This window comes from Hemibagrus wyckioides, linkage group LG07, assembly GCF_019097595.1.
Source record: "Hemibagrus wyckioides isolate EC202008001 linkage group LG07, SWU_Hwy_1.0, whole genome shotgun sequence".
NCBI lineage: Eukaryota > Metazoa > Chordata > Actinopteri > Siluriformes > Bagridae > Hemibagrus > Hemibagrus wyckioides.
This window is the reverse complement of record NC_080716.1, coordinates 23,117,503-23,137,891: the sequence shown is the minus strand read 5'-3', so window position 1 is coordinate 23,137,891 and position 20,389 is coordinate 23,117,503. Positions and strand designations below refer to the sequence as shown.

Sequence of the window (20,389 nt, the reverse complement as noted above, 5' to 3'; positions counted from 1 at the left end):
TGCATGGATCATTTATATTAATACTATCAAGCTAACAAGCTAACCTTTATATAGAAATGTCAGAATCAGTCACACCCAACTTATTGTTTACAATAAGTTTAAAGCTGGGTTGGTTGATAAATATAAGTGAAAAAAACATAGATCTTAAATACAGCACATTCTCCATGGCTATTTTTTTTAACCCCACTCATGACTAAAACCTTAAATGACAGATACTAAACCATTCCATTATGTAGCTGCTTCTGATGACTGAACATGGTTAGCTTAATCCCCCCAAACTGTCAGAAACCCTCTGTAACTCTGTCATTTTTATGGACATTGGTCTTACTGTAGGTATATAAACCAATGTTCCACTGATTCTCTGCATCATTATTACCCACTTGTGTGTGAAGTGTATAATAATGTGACTGTGGGTGCATGTATCATTCAAGTAATTGACAAGGTGGCAGACTGGGCCAAATATTTTGCAGGCCATGGTTAACTGATTCCTGTCAAACAGCATTGGTCTAACAACTTCATTTCTTCACAATTGTTTTAGTCATAATAGCAGAGAGAGAGAGAGAGAGAGAGAGCAATTTATCAGATAAAGTTTCTACTGGTAGTGCAATCTGGTATATTCAATTATACATACACTATATTTGAATCAAGAAAGATTCCTTGAACAGTTTGGCAAACTTGACTGTAATTGAAAAGCAGCATAATTTATAGGAGGGAGATGGATTTGAAACCGAGAGAACCTCATCAGTGCCTCATCAAATGCTGGAGAGAAAGAGAGGAGAATGAGAGGAGAATGCAGGCATAAAAACTAAAAAACCAACAAGCCCACAAGACACTAGATATATTTCAAAAAAGTAACAGAGGAAAATGAAGGGCAAATTAAAGGGAAAAGGATGAGGGAACTGCTCTGGAGCTCCTTCCACCGCCTTTTCAACCAGTTAGTCATGGACTGGTTACATTCCTACTGAGAGTTCTGGCATTTGAGGATACTTGACACTATCATCCGTCTTCTTTATCATCCGTCTAATGGCACTGTCACTTTTAGGCTGCTTTCAGGTGTAGTGTTTTTCTACTTTTTTTTTTATCAATTCCAGACCAAATGAACCAGTCTGAGACCACCTCTTACTCTGAATTAACCTAAGTGTTGGAAGTGAATTAATAATGCTGTGTGTTTTGGCTCAGGTGGCTTTTTTATGTATATATGATCTGCTAAACTTCTGCTGTAAGGTGTAAGTACTTCAGAAGTGTAATGTTTTCTGAATATTTGGACAGATGAACAGGAAGAAAAAATTAATCCTGGCTGAAATACCAGATTAAATGTACAGTGTGAAACCAGACCAAAGCAAATAGCAAACCAAAAGTATAAATTTCATAAATATACTATATGACTCTAATATACTGTAAGTAATCAAGCACCTGACCATCAGGCCCATGTGTGCTTTATGAACATCCCAATCTCAAGGCCAGGCAATGTACAAATAAGCTCCAGCACTGCCAAGCTGCCACTCTTGGGCAAACGAGCAAGGCCCTTAAACCCTCTGTGCTCCAGGGGTGCTGTATCATAGTTGCTCCTGCGCTCTGACCCCAACTTCCTCAGCTGTGATATGTGAAGAAAAGAATTTCACTGTGCGGTAATGTATGTCTGGTGATAATAATAAAGGCTTCTTCTCATGTTGAGCAAGGTGATCTGGGGTTCAGTCTGCATTACAATTCTTTTCAGTGGTGTTCAGAGGGGTTATTGGCAAGCCATGAATTTATGGAGAGTGCTTTGTGCTTTGTCATGCTGGTTTGGCCTAGGTTCCATAATTTCAACGATGCAAAATCGATGGAAAACTCAGATGTGGGCCCACTGACCATACTGGACATATAGTGGAGGTGTGAAAGTGTCCTTAGCTTGGGGTTACTTAGTATAGTAGGTTACAAACTCCCAACCACTGACTCTTTCTTTAAATTCCCAGTGGGTTTATTCTTCTCTAGAGTCATCTCAGAGTTCTTTAGCTTTGAAGTGCCACATTTGTCAACTCACAGATCAGCTAGAGGATCCAACATCCCTGCTTCCTCTAGTCTAAGTCTCCAGGTCTTAAGCCTTTTGCCCTCAGGTTAAGTAGAACCTCCCACTACTGGCTTAACTCTGATCTCTCTAACCTGTTTCAGATCCTATATATCCTTTATTTCAGTTGGTGAGAAGAATTTGTTCAAGGGGCCTACAAATACCAGCATGGCTTGTGCCTTCCCATCTGTAGCTGATCGAGAGCACCTGGCACAATGGCACTGATCTGGACCAAGTTTCAGGAGACAGACAGACAGACTGAGATACACACAAGGCAATAACAGAAACTTGATTAGGCTTCCCAATGTAGCATGATTATAAGATTTTTAAAATTACAGGCCTGCAAAGTTTACTGGGTTTAATGTGAACAGAACCCACAAAGCCTATAATCTACATATAAAACAGTAATTAGTAGACGTTTTGGGTACTCAACAGGACAAAGCTTGACAAAGAGAAGTTGGCCTATTGATGATTTATAGTACTCCATTTTCCAGTGTTGTAACAAGATACACATGTAGTTATCCATCTGGTCAATACAAACATAATCATTTACAGCAAACAAAAAGCTAAAACATCTGTTGGCTCAGTGGTATATAACATCTCCTGCATCTTTCTGGGGATTTTTTTGTCAAACTGAATTCCAGATCTTGGCTGTTTTTTTTTTTTATTTCAGGCATGGGGCCATGGTGTTATGTCTGGTATTGGAAGGATCTATTTTTTGTGGATCAAACAAATGCATGCATTCGTTCATTCATTCATTCATTCATTCATTCATTCATTCATTCATTCATTCATTCATTCATTCATTCATTCATTCGTTCATTCATTCATTCATTCATTCATTCATTTCCAATAATCATGTTTGCATGGCCAGATACCAGTAAATCTGCAGCCTATCCCAGGAATACTGGATACAAGGCACTTAAGCTAAGAAATACAGAGAGCTTGGAACTGTGATGTGACTGTCAGCATACAACCAAACACAAATTATATGGGCATTGCTTCATGTTTTTTCTTGGTACAGTATTTGTATTTCATACTGTGAGACACATCTGTCTAACATTATTTTTACTTACGGTGGTCCCACATGTCCTTAGATGACACAAAAGTAGGTGCCCTACATGTTTACCCTCTTCAAGACTAGATTAATGAATATGCAAATTAGAAACACCCCAAGACCACAGGCTCCGCCCCATGGCAACTTTTCCATGGTATGCATTTGTGGCAAAGTCCATCGTTAAAAGCAATATACTAATAAAATTGAATTGAATACCAGAATACAGAAATCTATTGTATATATGACATACAGTATATAATATGTACATATACTATTTATAAAATACCAAATAAAGTGCATGGACACTTTTTATACTCAGTTTGTGCACTGCCAAAGAAATTTCATCATAATTAAATGCTTTAAAGAGCATAGTGTGACTTATCTTCTAAAGTCTTATCAGTCACCCACTCAAACAAACACACACTGATGTCAGTACCACCTTCTGTATCTTATTGAAAGTGTTAACTCATGCTTAGTTTAGAGTGCTGGGATGTAAACTATTTAAAGCATCCAAAACTCTCTCATCCATGCTGTGGAGCTTCCAAGACACTCTATACTAAAATATAATAAAGCCTCATAAAGCTGTCATTGGAATATTAACCATAATGGGGTGGTGCCCTCACTCCCAATACTGATTATTTCCCCCAAAACAACACATCAAACAGCATAGTGTTTATTCCTCTTATACCAACAATTACAATTTTTTCATGTTATCCTTTTACACTTATATTTAATGTTGTGGAATGTTTATGAGATACATTAGATCCTCTTATCACTTGCATTATCACTGGCAGGAAACTGGACACTTCTTCCATAAATGTTGACAAAACAGCTCCTCATAAAACATTTCAACATCTCACTGATTTCTCATGGAACATAATCCATCCATCCATTCTCTTCATCGCTTATCCTATTGGGTTGCAGGGATGCTGGAGTCTATCCTAGGACACTTGAGGCACAAGGCTGGGTACACCCTGCATGCCAATCTATCACAGGGCACAATAGGTCACACAATAATACACCCATTCATACGCTACAGACAATTTAAAGATCCCAATCAGCCTACAACTTGTTTTTGGACTAGCCAGAGGACCTACATGTGCAAACTCCACACGCACATGGTGGAGTTTGGAATTGGAACCCTGGAGGTGTGAGGTAAACGTGTTAACCACCAAGCCATTATGCCACCCCCCATGTAGTATAATCACAAACTTTAAAAGTCCTTTGATTATGAAGTATAGATTAAGTGTTGCAACCATACAAGTCTCTGTGAATTTCCCTTTGGGATGAATAAAGTATCTATCTATCTATCTATCTATCTATCTATCTATCTATCTATCTATCTATCTATCTATCTATCTATCTATCTATCTATCTATCTATCTATCTCTGTGATTGAACTGTTAATGTTAAACAGAATAATGTATGAGAATGAGTGCAGTAATATAAAGCTCTGATGTGAATTCAAGCAGCACTACTGTCAGAGCTTCTTCTAAACTTACGACCAACCAGAGTGAAGAATTCAACAGCACAGTGCTATAAAAATATAACGCTTTATATCTGTAGACCTTGTGTTGGGATGGTTCTGTTTCACTGCTTCGAGCCAACAGCCAAAAAGGAAAAATATCACACAATGTTAAACACGATGTGAGGCACTGCCAGGTTCTGGATAGAGTTACACTGTAGGTTCCTGTATTGCAGTCTGGGGCTTTCATGCCTGGCTGCACTCTAAACTTCATACATTTGCATCAGCAGGATTGCTTTCCATCTTCATATCCTGAGCTCGTTCGAAACAGGTCATTTTCTGAGAGGAAAAAATTCAGCAAGCGTTTAAAAATGCAGCTCTGGAAATAAAGTAGCCCCTGAAAAGTGTTCTTTCAGAATCAGTTAGGAAATATTTTTGTGAAGGAATGAGGAAATGTATTGAACACACACACACACACACACACAAACACACACACATCCGTTCATGTGTGATAACTAAAAAACATTCAATGTGGGGTTGAAGGATTAAGTTCTGTGCTCGGAAAAGTGTAAACAACAGCTTTGTTTATTTCCTACAAAAGCCAATGACACCATAACTGTTTCCAGTGCCAAAGGCAATCACAAAGATGGAAAAACTTCCATTTTTATAAGAATGTAGTATAATTTAAAAGTTATTTATCCAATTTTTTTTTTTTTCCATTGATAAGGCGTCTTAGGCACCAAACTTCAAATTAAACTAAGTTCAGTAGCTTTGACTAAATAACAAATCCAATCCAATAATCCGATCTAAAAACATCTAAGAGTTTAAGGGCCAGTGTGGCTACAGATTTTCGTTCTAACCAAACGGATCTCACACCGCGATCACTGACATGATTACATTTTCGTGAACTTCTCTTAGATGTGTGTGCAGGACTGTTTTGTAGAAAGTGTTTGACCACTATTATAGCATTTATCTTTGTTTGTACCTGCCAAATTTGTCTAATCTAATTAACTTAGATCTTTTTTTAATATCTAATGGAATTCACCGATATTTAGTTTAATCTGCAGAGCGGTGGTAGCTCAGGTGGTTAAGGCTCTGGGTCGTTGACTGGAAGATTGGTGTTCAAGCCCAAACACTGCCAAACTGCCACCATTGGGCCCCCAACCCACCCTGCTCCTGGGGTGCTGTATCATCTCTGACCCCAATCCCCAAGGATGGAATATATGAAGAAAGAATTTCACTGTGCAGTAATGTATTTTATGACAAATAAAGACAACCCAACTTAAAACATTTACCACTTAATGTGGTGAATCCGTTGCCATGTACAATGTAAGCAAGCCATTGTGTCCAATTTACATCTGCGTTAATGAAATTGACAAGTGGATAAGATATGACATCTCTGTACTAAACAATTAAGATTTACATGAATATTAACCATCACAGACATATAATCAGTTAAATATCAGGAAGTAATGCCATGGTCGGTTCTTCTCTCTCTGGTTCGTGTCATTCTCTAACCATCTGCTTCTTTCTGTCTCTCCTGTCTCTCCATATTTTCTCTTCACTTCCTCACAGAAACATTTGTAAATGTTTAAAGCAATTACATTGATATTTTGTCTGACTCATTCTTGGTACCCTGTACAGTTTTTGTACCCCAGCTTTCAAATCAGCCCTCTAAGCTCGGCTTTCATCAACCTCTCCACATTCTGTCACTCGCTATACTGAAACTTTATTTGCCTTGTTGAATTTTCCATCACACGCATCACGGGGTTGGCAAAAACCAGGAGCTCTGAACTCTTAGCATGCCCATGACAGATGCAATTAAAACGAAAGAGAGAATTGGTGAATGGGACAAACTCGCAACATGGTGTTTAAAATCATTGAAATGATCTTTGATTGATGTGGGGCCTGCTGTGTACTCGGAGAAGTCTATTTAAATAGAGAAATTCAAAGACCCGTGCAAAAATAAAGCATATAAAGAAGGAAGTTTGATAAGAGTTAGCGAGGTCTAGAGACGAAATGAGAAGAAAACGCTGTTGTATCACTTTAGAGTCGCTTTTTTTAAAGCTAAAGGAAAACAGAGACCATGAGGAGATGAGAAGACAGGAAACATTTACTATAGAACCAAATGATCTGACTTATTCTTTCAAAACGACGCTCTTTTGTTCAATTTTTGCATCTAAAATCACAAAGACTGTCAGGTCAGAGTTGTTCAAGTTGTTTTTTGCATAGACGTAAGTTCTTAGTGCTCTAAAAGAGTTTCAGATAGAAAACCTTCTGACAGAGAACCAAGCTGTTTTAATACTTCTATATATCGTATGTTTAAGGGTTTACTCAGAACAACCAAACAAACCATTTTCAAAGCTAGTTATTTCTTTTTAGAGACTTTTTATGTACTTACTATTGAACCTTGTAGTCAAATGGAATATCCAGTGAGGTTTGAGCTGCCTAATCCAATAGTTAATTGATTTGAGCACCACTGAAGGTTCCACATGTCTCCACCTGTCTGAATGCGGTTTGGTTCTGTTCATTTTCAAATATAATCCTAATCAGATTTCTAAGAATCTTCTTCAGCTGTGGAACGTACTTACACTTTGGCACTAGTGTAAGTGCAGCTGTGCTTTTTCATCATTCAAAGATAACAGTCATTTTTTTGGAGACTGTAGATTTGTACCTAAGCGCTGCTTCTGTACTCTGTATGTATAAACTGTTGTGCTCATTCACCGTACCCACACACACCCTGTACATCCTTTCAACACATTAGTACTGTTTGCTTTTTACTCTTCTACACCTGTACAACATAATGATTTATAATCCCACTGTCTGGTGACCCTTAGAGAGGATGCGGTCCTTTTGAGTTCTACATCTGGATTTCTGTAAAGCTGCTTTATGAGCGAAACCAAATTGAACTGTTGACACTTGGACATGAGTTTAGCATTGATTCTTTATGATTAATTACACCTACTACGTAATATAACATAAAACACCATATACACAGACAAACAACGTTTTCTCCATTTTTTAAAAGCCTGTGACTGGTTAAGCACTTCTTCAATCACACTTGGTGTAAGGACACAGTGTGTTATGACAACATCACTGCATGCCTAAATGATGCTTCAGACTCATATACTGCCATCAGTATGACTCTTCCATTTGGATCAACCAGGTTCTTCACTTACACGCATTACACATACGATGTTCCCTACTGCAACTCATTTGTTACTACAAAACAACAGCCAGTTCTGGTCAGCATAGACCTGTCAGACGTCTCATTTGTCCTCTGTACATGATATACTGTAGTCTACCGGGGGTCGACAGAGGCCTCTGGGTCTTATCTGTCTCTTTCTCTCCACAGGCATATCTCAGGCTTTCAGGGTGCTTTAAAGAAATTCCTGGCTGCCTTATCTGACTACGGGGGAGAAAGAGGCCCGTTTCTCGTATTGATCTTGCTCATCAATCCCTATTAGCAGCACAAACACGTGTGCAGGAAGCAACAAGGTTTTGCTGTAGAAACTCAATCCTCTCTTATCATCCCAGCAGGGACAGAGCGAATGCCAGAGCTGTTTGCTGTTTCTCATTTGTCTTCCTTTCCTTATTCCTTGACCTTTCGTCTTTCCTTTTCATCTCCCTTCTTTTTTTATTTGTTCTGTAATTAACACTTTTGGCTTCGGAAAGCTCTGTTTTCCTTTTCATCTTTTAAACATCTCTACTAAACCCACTGCTTTTTTCCATTCATTTGCACCTACACTTGTAGGTCAGAGCAGAGGATTGTCAGCACATTTATACTGTGTGTGTGTGTGTGTGCGTGTGCGTGTGTGTATGTGTGCGTGTAAATATCACAAGAGTATAAAAAAAAAACTTTGTTCTGCCAGTACACATTACTCAATTGTGCTTTTATGCTCCTTTGTTCAGGAAAACAGAGACATGCTCAGGGTCAGGATTGGGTCGAGTATAAACCCATACAGACTTACTAACACCTGCAACAACCGTGCAAGCTTTTTTTTTATATATATATAATATACTAACAGAGTTTATGGAGGCTTGCATTAAAAAAGCACATGTTGGTTTGTATGCTCGCATTATTGAATATGCAACTTGGGCCATTTTTACAAGAGGAGTGATTGCGTGCAGAAATGAATATATCCAGAGACACGGATTCAATTTGCAGAGGTCAGTTTCCGAAAAGCATAGACTAGGTTTTAATGAGAAAGTGTATTCAGATTATGCCTCATTGTAAAAAGTTCAGAGTAATATAATATAATCTAATATAATAAATAATATATGTACAAGTCTACATATCTACAAGAGCACTTGTTTTTCATTTGTATTAAATTGCCCAGTTTTTTTTTGACACATCCATCAGCCTTTACTCATTATGAAATGATGCTCATGTGATAAAGTTTAGTTCGCTAAAACTAACAGCAAGTGCAATTTGTCTACTTTTACAAGTGACTTCACACACGCAATTATTCTTCGCAACACGCCCACTTTTTGCGTGCGCACTTTAACCCCTTGGACCTGCAAATTAGCGTTGATTATTTTGAATCAGGGCCTCAGTGTAGACAGAGACTTACTGACAAATGGCTTTGCACAGCTAGTAAGTGAAATTAAAACTAGCTGGTCTGCTTAAATCCAGCAGAAAAATTTCTCCCACAGTCCAGGGTTCAAAACCCACGTTGGAAGGGTCAGTGGCAATCAAAACACCTCTCTCTGGAATTTCTGCTGGGAAAGGAGGATTGCAAGAGGAAGACAGTATGATTATGCAAGAATCCTTTTCACCCCTCCTCCGCAAAACTTGTACTGCCTACATGGAATTGACAAGGGCGTCCGCTGCATGGGATTTTTGAGGAGATTCAGCTGCTTGTGTATGTGTTTGCATGTACGTGAGACCCCCGAGTGCTATCGAAAATTCCAAAAAATCATCTTCACACATGCTATAATCACTGTCCCTTCAGCAAACCTTCCAAAATCCCTGATTTGGCAAAATCCTTTATTTTTAATGCATAGGTTTAAACCCCTTCATCCTCAACCTATTATACATCCTTCCTGGCCTTAATCAGAAAACTGGGCAGGTGAAAAAATCTGGAGAACACAAAAGAATTCAGACACACACACACACACACAGAGGGGGGAGCATGAAGTTGTTTTGGCTCTGCTATTCTCTAGGGGAAAGACTAGAGGCTCTGGCAGGGAATGGGAATCTTTTGAAAGCAGGTAAATCATACAAAGAGCAAATCATCAGAGAGGAAAGAACCTGACTACTTTAAAAAGAAGAAAGTTCCACGTTTATATAGTTCAGGAAAGTGCACAAGGCTTTAAAGAGCTGACTGTGTGGAATTTTGTAATCGCCGAGACTTTCATTCCATCATCCAATCCCCCGACTTTAACCTTTATCCCACCATCACAGAGAACCATAGAGCTACATTTACCTCGCCTGAGTGCTTACAAAAACCACAGCATATCAGATTAAAAAAAAGCAAAAAAGTTTAGAAAGATTAGAAAGTTTAGAAAGAATTTTTGTGATGTTTACGGTTAAAATACCTCTGCATATTCTTAAAAGGTTCCTTGAGAGTTTTTTGGATAATTATGGAGTCTTAGCTCCTAAAAGGGTCCGACTCGGAATAGATAAGAAGGAATGACTCATTAACTTTCTTCCTCCAGGGAGGCTTTTAACTAAAAAAACTTTAATGGACCTCCTGAAAAGTCAACATTTCAACACGTGATTCATTATTTAAAATGTGTACAGTAATTTCTTGCCTATTAAAGCATTGTGTTCCTGTGATTGTCTCCAGATCTACTGTGACCTGGAGCAAAATAAAGAGCTTAGTGAAAGTGAGTGAGTGAGAGTGAGCAATTTTTAGCAATATCTATGCTTAACTGACCATAGGTGGTCTATAGCATATTACAGCTTAGCTTCCAATTCCCTATATATACTGTATATAAGTAGGTTGCGAAGATCGTTGGATCAGAATCGGATCATTTTCTGTCCAGCATATCCCATGATCAGATTGATATTTGGAGAATTTGGAGATCAAGTTCAACTCTTTTTCATGCAACATTATCCTGCTGAAAGAGGCCACTACAGTTAGGGAATATTTCCGCCATGAAAGGGCCAATAACAATGTTTAAGTAGGTGGAAAGTGTCAAAGTATAATGAAAGGTTTCTCAGCAGAACATTGCCCAGAGCATCACACTGGCTCATCTAGCTTACCTTCTTTCCATAGTTTACATGGTGCCATCACACGCACACACACCAGGCCATCCAGAAGACATAAAAGAAAATGTGATTCATCAGACCAAGCCATCTTCTTAAATTACTCCATGGTCCAGTTCTAATGTCCCCACGTGCCCATTGTAGGCAGTGGACATGGGTCAGCATAGTCAATCTCATCAGTCTGCAACAAGCTGTGATGGATTGTGTGTCTTTCTATCACAGCCAGCAATTTGTGCTATTGTAGCTCTTCTGTGGGATTGGAGCAGACAGACTGGTCTTCACTCCCTGTGAGCATCAATGAGTCTTGGGCACCCATGATCCTGTCTCTGGCTTGCCAGTTGTCCTTCCTTGGACCACTTTTGGTAGGTACTAACCACTGCATACCAGGAACCTCCACAAGACCTGCTGATTTAGAGATGCTCTGGCCCAGTAGTTTAGCTATCACTAAACTAATTGGTCCTTAGTCAAATTTGCTCAGATCCTTACACTTGTCTGTTTTCAACTGAGAACTGATTATTCACTTGCTGTCTGATATATCCCATGCCTTGGCAGAGAGAGAGAGAGAGAGAGAGAGAGAGAGACCTCTTGCTCAACCCAGATGTGGTGGTGCTAAGTCATATATCAAAAGGAAATTTCATTTATCAGAAATAGGAAACTCTTTATGTTATCTCTGTCTCTTGTCTGAATCTAAGAATTAACTTAAAATGGATCACAGGTTTCTATCTTAAAAGCACAAACAGATATGACGCTAGTCATTTCCGGAAAAGGCCTATGAGCCGAGGTAAGAGGGTGAGAATAAAGTCAGATCATTAAAAGATGAGACGTTTCTCCAAAGAACGATCATTAACTGTCTTATTAACCACCATAATTGAGGGTCCTGTTTATAACATCTATAGCTATATTAATAATACGATTTCAAAAATACCATTTTAGTCTTAATAGTCATAATAGTCTTCTTCAATTCAAGGTTTCTGATTACGGTTTCTGGCACAGAACTCAGCTTGACCTTCTGCTATGTTAGTAGTAGGCTGTTTAGACAAACCTGCTTGGAAGTTTTAACAGTCCTCCTAGAGGGCATGGAGTCAGTTAGTGGAAGAGGAAGAGAAAGGCTTTTTTGTAATTGTAATTCCATTAGGAGGCAGCAGAGACATTACAAACTATTCCTTTAATCAATTCAAAATGACTCTAAATGACTTAGTGATCGACTTGAGCAAGGTTTTAATTTTTGTGTGTGTTTTCTTTCCAAAACTTTTAGTTCAGCTGCTCTGTATCAGTTGTGTATCTCAAAACAACACAGCAGAAGAACAACAACAACACAGTGCAATGACATGACATGACACAGTGTAGCTGGAGGTGGATGAGAGCATATGGAAAGTCAGCGTGTCTCCTGTGGCCTCGCTTCACTGTGGACTCACACAGCCTCTCCAGTTAGGTGTAGACACTCTGCTATTGCTCTATCCATGAACCCAGTGAAAGTTAAGGGAGTGAAGTGAAGGATGAGAAGAGGAATAGAGCCATATCCACATTACACAACACTGCTCTTTCACCCTATGCATTAGTGGAATGAGTTACTTTCACACTCCATAGCCTCTTCATCTCAGTTTAATGGCTTTGGTGATAGCTCATTTTTTCTTATACGCAATATATTGAGGCTGTTCAGGGATACTGATCTGATTCTCTCTTGAGCATATGAATGTGAGAACAGGGAAAAGATTAGACTTTATAAAGCTGGTTTGTTCATTATTACATCTGTGGACTGCATTACCTATAATAAGTCACCCATAAGTCTAACCCACACTGCATCATTTCTATATTTTTCCTTATGCACAGAAACAACCCCTTTTTTTCCATTCTGGCTTCATCTCTCTTTCTCACTTTACATTTCCATCTTTACTCACTTCCTTTCGAACCCTTTGACCATTCATGACAGTCAGATAGTAAAACAGTAACAGAAAGCTCAGCTCACATGTTCATGCTGTTAAGTTGGTGTAGTGTCTTCATGGGAAAAGGACACATCTCTTGCTTTATCTCTCTCTCTCTCTCTCTCTCTCTCTCTCTCTCTCTCCCTCTCTCATGCGCACACTTATAAACACACTTTGAACAAGTCCACACACTTACTGCTGCTCGCTGAAAAGCTCCCCTGGTATACGTGCCTCCTCCTCGATACGTGATGGCAGGAATCTCCTTATTGAAAAGTGCACACTTGTGCTGGTGAGCTTTGGGTGCTGAGATGTAGTCCACCCTTGTCAGCACATGGTTCTTTGAGCTGAAGGTGATGAGGGCGACACGCGTGGACTCAGATGCCACTGGGAAATCTGAGAGCATCTTCCGTATGAAGTGCAGCTCACTCCTGAAGTTGGTCGCTCCCACACTGGAGGACTCGTCCACAAGAAAGACAAGTTCAAGGCGGCTGGCACGCTCACGCAGTAGACGCACATTACGCCTGAAGGTCTGGCCCAGACGTTCTATTTTGCTCTCTGCGCTCTCTGAGATGTTGCGATGGCTCTGAGACGGAGCGGTGGATCCACTTGTCCTCAGCAGGTTCCAGATCACCAGCGAGAACCACACAGTCACTGAAAACCGCAGAGCAGCCATGACATCCACGCTGCAGGAAGGTGAAAGTGCCAGCAGTGACTTCCAGTAAAGGAGAATTAGTTATATCAGTCTGCTGCACACCTCCTCTCCCTGTGGCCCCTTGCTTTCTCTTTCTCTTGCAATAATTTAGTTGAGTGGTCAGTGTGCGGCAGGGCAAATCCTCTCCTCTCACCGCTCCAGTCTCAGGCGTCTGGGGAGTTTCTGCATCTCAGCAAGCCTTCAAATACTTCCCTCCCTCTCAGAATCGTTTCAAATGAGAGAGGAACAGAAAGAGAGAGAGAGTGGGGGTGAACAAAGTTCCACGAGAGACGGAGAGTCAGGGAGTGCATGCGTGTCCGTCCTGGGGTGAAGGAGAGAGGGAATGAGAAGAGAAGAGTAGACTCAGAGTAAGTGTGAGGAGAGAGGGAGAAAGCAACCTCAGCAAGAGAGGAAAAAAAGGGGCAGTCACAATAAATGTCTTTCCTTTTTTTTTTTTCCCTTTCTCCTTTTTTGTCTTCTTCTTTTCCCTTCTCCTCTGCTCACTCTCTTCTTCTGGTTGTTCAGCAGTGTCTGAGTGAGATTTTGTGTCACTGGATCGCACTAGTTTGCCTGTCAGTCTGTCAGCATTCCCAAAGAAAACATCAGCACCCAGCCTGCTGATCAACTCCATATGTCTGGCACTCGCCACCTCTCCCTCACACACACACGCACACACGCACACACACACACGCGCACACACACACAGAGCACAACACACTGTGCCTCCCAGCAGATACCAAAAGAGCCATCGCTAATGAGAAACACTGAGAGAAAGAGAGAAGGAGACAGACACAGTGAGAAAAACAGACAGACAGAATAAGAAAGTGCCAGACAAGAAAGACGCTGGTACAAAAACACCCAAGGGAATGAAAATGGATTAGTTAAACCCTTAAACAGACAAATTACACTTAAAATCCAAATCCAAAAATTAAGTTCCAAGCCTGGCTTAAATTCACTAAAAACCAAAATTGCTGGTTTAGTTCTCAGAAGGCAAAACACTCAATTTCTTTTAACAGTCTTTACTTAAATAACATCCAAGGATTTGTAGCTCAGTGTTTATAATTCCATGACTGGTAAAAACACACCTTGGGAATAGTTTTGAATGGATTTGCTTTTAACGTAGCTTGAATTCAGTGAACAATCTTTCAGCTAACTCTTAAATGTGAAAGAGAGAACTTCAAAGCACAGATAACACACAGGAACGAAGCCTATAGGAAACTTCGGCTACATTGTTCTGTGAAAGTATTTTGAAAGATCGCCGTTCCATGTAGACGCTATCACTTCCTCCTTCTTCCCCTGGGTGCCTTATGGGGAGAAAATTCTGCACAAAGACAACAGACCCCCAAGATCTCCCTACAACCCCCACATCCCACCCACCCACCCACACACACACACACTTTTTCATTTCTGATTTTATCTGTAACCAAAACAAAGTCCTATATACGTCACAGAGTGTTAGGGGTTCAGAGGTTCACGGTTTAGCTGTAGATCTAGTTTCCATAACAAAACTGTAAAAAAAAATGTTTGGACTTAGATAATAAATAATCCCTTACAATAAGTGACAGCAGAGGAAACCGAGCATGTATTCTTTACATCAGCTACCGACTTTCGGCTGAAGGTTCAGGCAGCATGTGTGCTGTCAAAAACCTGCCTGGAGTAAATGAGGGTCTGGAGATGGACTGCGAGGAGAACAGAGGAGAGACAGACCGAGGTGATTGATGGAGAGATAAAGCAGGCCATGGCTGGGTTAAAACACCCAGGTATTATGGAGATAGGAAGCAGGCAAAGGAATTTGAATAGGAATTTAATATATTTGAATTATATGGGACACATTTAATAAATAAACTTTTAGCTAATGTTTTATTTTGGTTAGATGGGTTTCCTCTTGAATCTGGTTTCTCTGAAGGTTTCTTCCTAATATTAATAATACTAATATTTCTTTGCCATCGTCACCTCTGGCTTGTTCATTAAGGATAAATGTACACATAAAGAATAGATATCCTGAATTTATATATTTCTGTAAATTTGCTTAGTGACACTTATCATTGTAAGAAGCACTGTACAAATAAAACTGAATTGTTCTGAACATGCTAGGGATAAGATTTATGTTGAAACTATCAATCCTGCTTTTGAGTTTTAAAAGAGAGAGAGAGAGAGAGAGAGAGAGAGAGAGGCAAAGGCAAAGCATCAGGCATTCCCATGGAAAAGTAGACGTTTTCAAGAACTAGTAAAACTCCGTGTTCAGCATAATTATTTCGTCAACATTCTACCTAGTTACCCCATTTTGTGTAGACCATTTGGTGTAAACTCCAGAGACTGTTGCGTGTAAAAATCTCAGGAGATCAGCAGTTTATGAAATATCCAATCCAGCACATCTGGCACCATGTCAGATGCCACAGTTAAAGTTACAGAGATTACATTTTTCTCTCACTCTGATGTTTGATGTGAACATTAACTGTAGCTCTTCACCTGTATCTGTATGATTGTATGCACTGTACTGCTGCCTCATGATTAGCTGATTGGATAACAAAAGGAATGTGTTCCTAATAAAGTGGACATTGAGAAATTTAGCTATTTTAGTAGAACATAAACACCTTAAACATACTTATGGTTGTTTCTATTGAACTCTCTTCGTTTCTGTCATGGACACGAGTGAAGATACACGAGAGACTAAACGCTGAGTTCCATCTCTCTGTGAGCGTCTGCTTTTCTCCCTGATGCTTCACCTTTGACCAAATGTACATAAAATCTATATTTTTACAATTACATTTTTTATATTTGTATGCATGGCTCTGATTTTTTTTTTTAAAACAAGAAACCCACACACACTCACACACCCACTCCCGTGTGTATGACGAGGTCAAAAACCTTTTCTCCTGTGTTCTGCTCTACAACCTCATCTTGTGCCGAACACTGCTTGAAAAAATGCCTAAGCAATAAAACAACGGACACAGTGAGTACTAACTAGTATTTAAGTCTGTTCAAACTTTCCAATAACATCGAGCAGTCACAATTAAAGCAGTAGACTGTAAATAAATGATGTATTTTCAAAAAATAAAACACTCTTAAATTCAGTATGATGCTTTAAACGTGCATTTAGAGTTTAATACTGTAACCTGTCTGGTTTTCTGTGAAAATCTTTACAGTATTGACAGATAAATCAGTATTAAAGGACCCCACTGTATAGCTACGCCACTGTTATATTGCTGTAATAGTACAGTAAACACACTTTACAGTAACTTTACTGTAAAACTAGGAAGAAGCACAGGAACCCCCCCCCCCCCATTTCTATACTTCTGTTACACTAAATGGTTAAAGTATTGTTTTAACTATTTTAGTAAAACAGAGTAAAAGCAATGCTAATTAATGGTAGCCTGGCAAGGACGCTAATGTTTGCTAGCTTAGCCTGTTATTTGTAATAAATAACTTAAATAGTTTCCTTTTTTCTATTTTTTTTTCCTTTCCTGTTTTTCAGTAATTTGTACATCTGTGATCCACTATTTTCATGACAAATTTAGCAGTTTCTGTTTGTGTAATCTTTCCACTTTTTTCCCCACTTTATTAGTGTGTAATGACGCAATTCTGTTAGCAGCTTCTTAGCAGTTTTAAAGTTAACAAGTTCTTGTGTAACTTCATACCTAAAGTTCTAATGTGAACAAAACTGAAAACTTTGGATTCATCTTTATCAATTCCATTTGTTAGGATGTTTCATTTCGGCCTAATGTTGCTTTAAATGTTGCCATAAATGCTTTAAATATTATTTATGGTAACTCTGGTAGCTCTGCTGTCTATATGTATTTGGCATGTAAAGGTTCTGACGTACAATGTTACACAAAGCAGGTGAAATTTCCACAACTTTATATCTTGTAGAACGGCGCCCCCTACAGGCCTCTCCCTTTTAATCATCATGTACATCAAGAGTATCATGCACATCAGAATCATATTCATCCTTGTATAGTTCAGTTGTGTTCATTTACAATATAAAAACAGCTGCTTTTTAAATGAAAACCATTTGATTACAGTTTTAATGCTGAAAGATATAATGAAGGGACCTATGTTATCATAAACTCTACCATTTCATAGCTGTTAAATCAATACATTTAAAAAGAGAGAATAAAACAGAAAACAGACAGAATTTTAGGCCATAAAGAATCATTAACAGAAAGATGTGTTACATGATGTGGACGAAAAACTAATAAACAACTGTTTTCTGTACTGCTTTTCCTAAACAGGGCAACAAGGAGTCTACAGCATCCCATGGGACTCAGGACACAAGGCAAGGGACATTCTGGAAGGGGTGACAACTCATCACAGGGTGCAATCGCACACACAATCACACTCTACTGACTTTAGATTGTAGAGATGCCGATCAGTCTACATTATCATACAGCATCATATATCTGGAGGAGGAAACGAGTATCTGGAGGAAACCCCACTGGAAGAACACGCAAACTCCACACACAAAGAGCTCTGGCAGGAATTGAATCCCTAACCCTGGAGGTGTGAATCAAACCGCTAAACCACAATGCCTCTTAATTACAATGACCTGATTTTTATTTTTAGAGACAAAACCAGTCACAGATTCGAAGTCTGTTTCACATTAGCAGAAAAAGCAACACAAATCAAACACAGACTTATCAAGTTAAAAGTGTTAGCAGTGTCTTTAGACTCCACAGCAGACATCAATATTTCGAGATTCTATAAAAGTGTTAGCAGTGTCTTTAGACTCCACAGCAGACATCAATATTTTGAGATTCTATATATTATATATAGATATCTCAGTCTTCTCACATGTGTCTTCACAATAGAGAACGTTCTGCTTTTCCAATGCCATGACTGATATTTCTGCCTTACTGACTTTAAGAGATAGAAAAGGGAAAGCTGGCAAAGAAATGATTGTTTATAGCAGCAATATCATAAGTGATAACAGGAACTCACTTGTTGTTTGGTCCACAAACTTAACTATAAATGGTTAAAAGTATGATGTGTCAGTTTTATATGACGTAAATATTATAATTGATGGCAAACTTCTGTGGTATGTATAACAGCAATAAAACACTTCAGTACATGCTGTTATTGGAAAATAATCTTCAGGGGGTTAACAGTAACTCAGAAAGAGTCAGAAGATATCACAACACATCGTCTTTGAGTATTAGATACTGAAGTTTCAATTTCCATCACAGTATATTATATTACTTACTTAATCCACAAATAGCAGCCAAGGCAGTGCAGTGTTTATACAGAGGAGTCCAAAAGTCTGACAGAACTAGTGCTTGGATTTTACATTCTTTTCTAATTGAATTGAATCAAATTTTATTACAAATTACATTATTATATTATAACTTGAGTAAGAAGTAGAATCTTTGAAATTTTCTTTGTTTCTTTGAAAGTTTCTTATTATTCGGTTCATCCCACTTTTGCTATAATGACAGTGTGTACATGAGCTGGCATGAACTCCACAGGTGTGTGCAGAAACTTATGATCTATTTTAGACCAAATTCATCACTTCAAGGGGAATGAGGAAAATCTGACCATTTGTATAAAGCGGTTAACATGTTCAATGTCACACATTTACTTACATTTAAATAGAAATACCACAGAACCACGGATATTAAATATATACTGAACTTTAACATAATATACTTTATTTGTAGTTTTATTATTTAATATTTTAATATTGCTGCTATCATATGTGTACATACACCGACCAGGCATAACATTATGACCACCTGGGCACCCTGAGTGGACTGTGGCTAGGCAGTCCTATACACAACAAACTGTGATGCACTGTGTATTCTGACACCTTTCTATCAGAACAAGCATTAACATCTTCAGCAATTTGAGAAACAGTATCTCGTCTATTAGATCAAATAACACGGGCCAGCCTTCACTCCCCACGTGCATCAGTGAGCCTTGACCACCCATGACCATGTCGCCGGTTCACCACTGTTCCTTCCTTGGAGCACTTTTGATAGATACTGACCAATGCAGACCGGGAACACCCCACCAGAGCTGCAGTTTTGGAAATGCTCTGATCCAGTTGTCTAGCCATCACAATTCGGCCCTTGTCAAACTCGCTCAAATCCTTACGCTTGCCCATTTTTCCTGCTTCTAACACATCAACTTTGAGGACTAAATGTTCACTTGCTGTCTAATATATCCCACCCACTAACAGGTGCCATGATGCGGAGATAGTCAGAGATAATCATGGCCCTGAAGGAAAATCGTTTCATTTCACTATGTTCTGTGTCAGCTATATACGGTTAAAGGCTTGACTTGACTTGAACAACTCTAAAACCTTCTGCTTATTTTCAATTTTACTTTTAAAGAAAATCCTAGATTTTCATCTCAGTCTTTTGAACCCCTACTGTACACAGAGGAGTATAGAGTACAAAAAAATTGTAGAATGTTTGTGTTTACAGTTTTTGACCAGTGGATGGCAGTGAGATGAACAGAAAAGAGCAGAAGGTTGATAGGTCTGATCATATCTTCCACAGGTGGACAGTTATACTCTAGCTCATTGGACTAATAGATTATCACTGCTTCTCAACGTTGGGTCTGTAATTTGTTTGTGATTTAATGCAGTGGTAGAAATCACAGCTCAACCAAAATTATTATATTTATTTTCTAGTTCGGTTTTCCAGCCTGATTTGACTGATCACTTGATTTCAATGGGTTTAATCCAAACCCCAAACAGCCCTAAAATAAGTCTGTCTATAAATCATATCAGCTTGAATGCTCTGTGTTCTGGCAGTGGAAGGTTCAGGAGCAGAAAACTCTATGGCTCTAATAACTAGCCCAATATTTAAGTAGGATTTTGTTCAAAAAATAAATCTTTATTCAAGGGTCAGTGGAATTTATTTTAGAGTTAAAGACATCCCTGGCTACAAAAAGGTTGAGAAGTGTTGATTTATATGAGGGCTGTCATCATCACCAGGCTTCTCTTTAGCTGACTAGCTGCCTTTTTTGGTTTCTTTGGCTCAAATTGAGGCA

At 38.9% G+C, this 20,389-nt stretch overlaps 1 protein-coding gene across 7 annotated transcripts in view; it reads right to left on the bottom strand.

The window, feature by feature from the left end:
• svep1 (sushi, von Willebrand factor type A, EGF and pentraxin domain containing 1) overlaps positions 1-13,937 on the bottom strand; it is an 84,973-nt gene extending 71,036 nt beyond the window's left edge. For 3 of the 7 annotated variants that reach the window (XM_058394974.1, XM_058394978.1, XM_058394975.1), the window contains exon 1: positions 12,902-13,935. In XM_058394974.1, coding sequence (XP_058250957.1) covers positions 12,902-13,378 — 477 coding nt within the window. In that variant the 5' untranslated portion in view covers positions 13,379-13,935. Of the gene's footprint in view, positions 1-12,901 lie in introns of all 7 variants that reach the window. The other 4 variants (XM_058394977.1, XM_058394980.1, XM_058394979.1 and 1 more) reach the window with 3 other exon arrangements.
• Between the last annotated feature and the right edge of the window lie 6,452 nt (positions 13,938-20,389).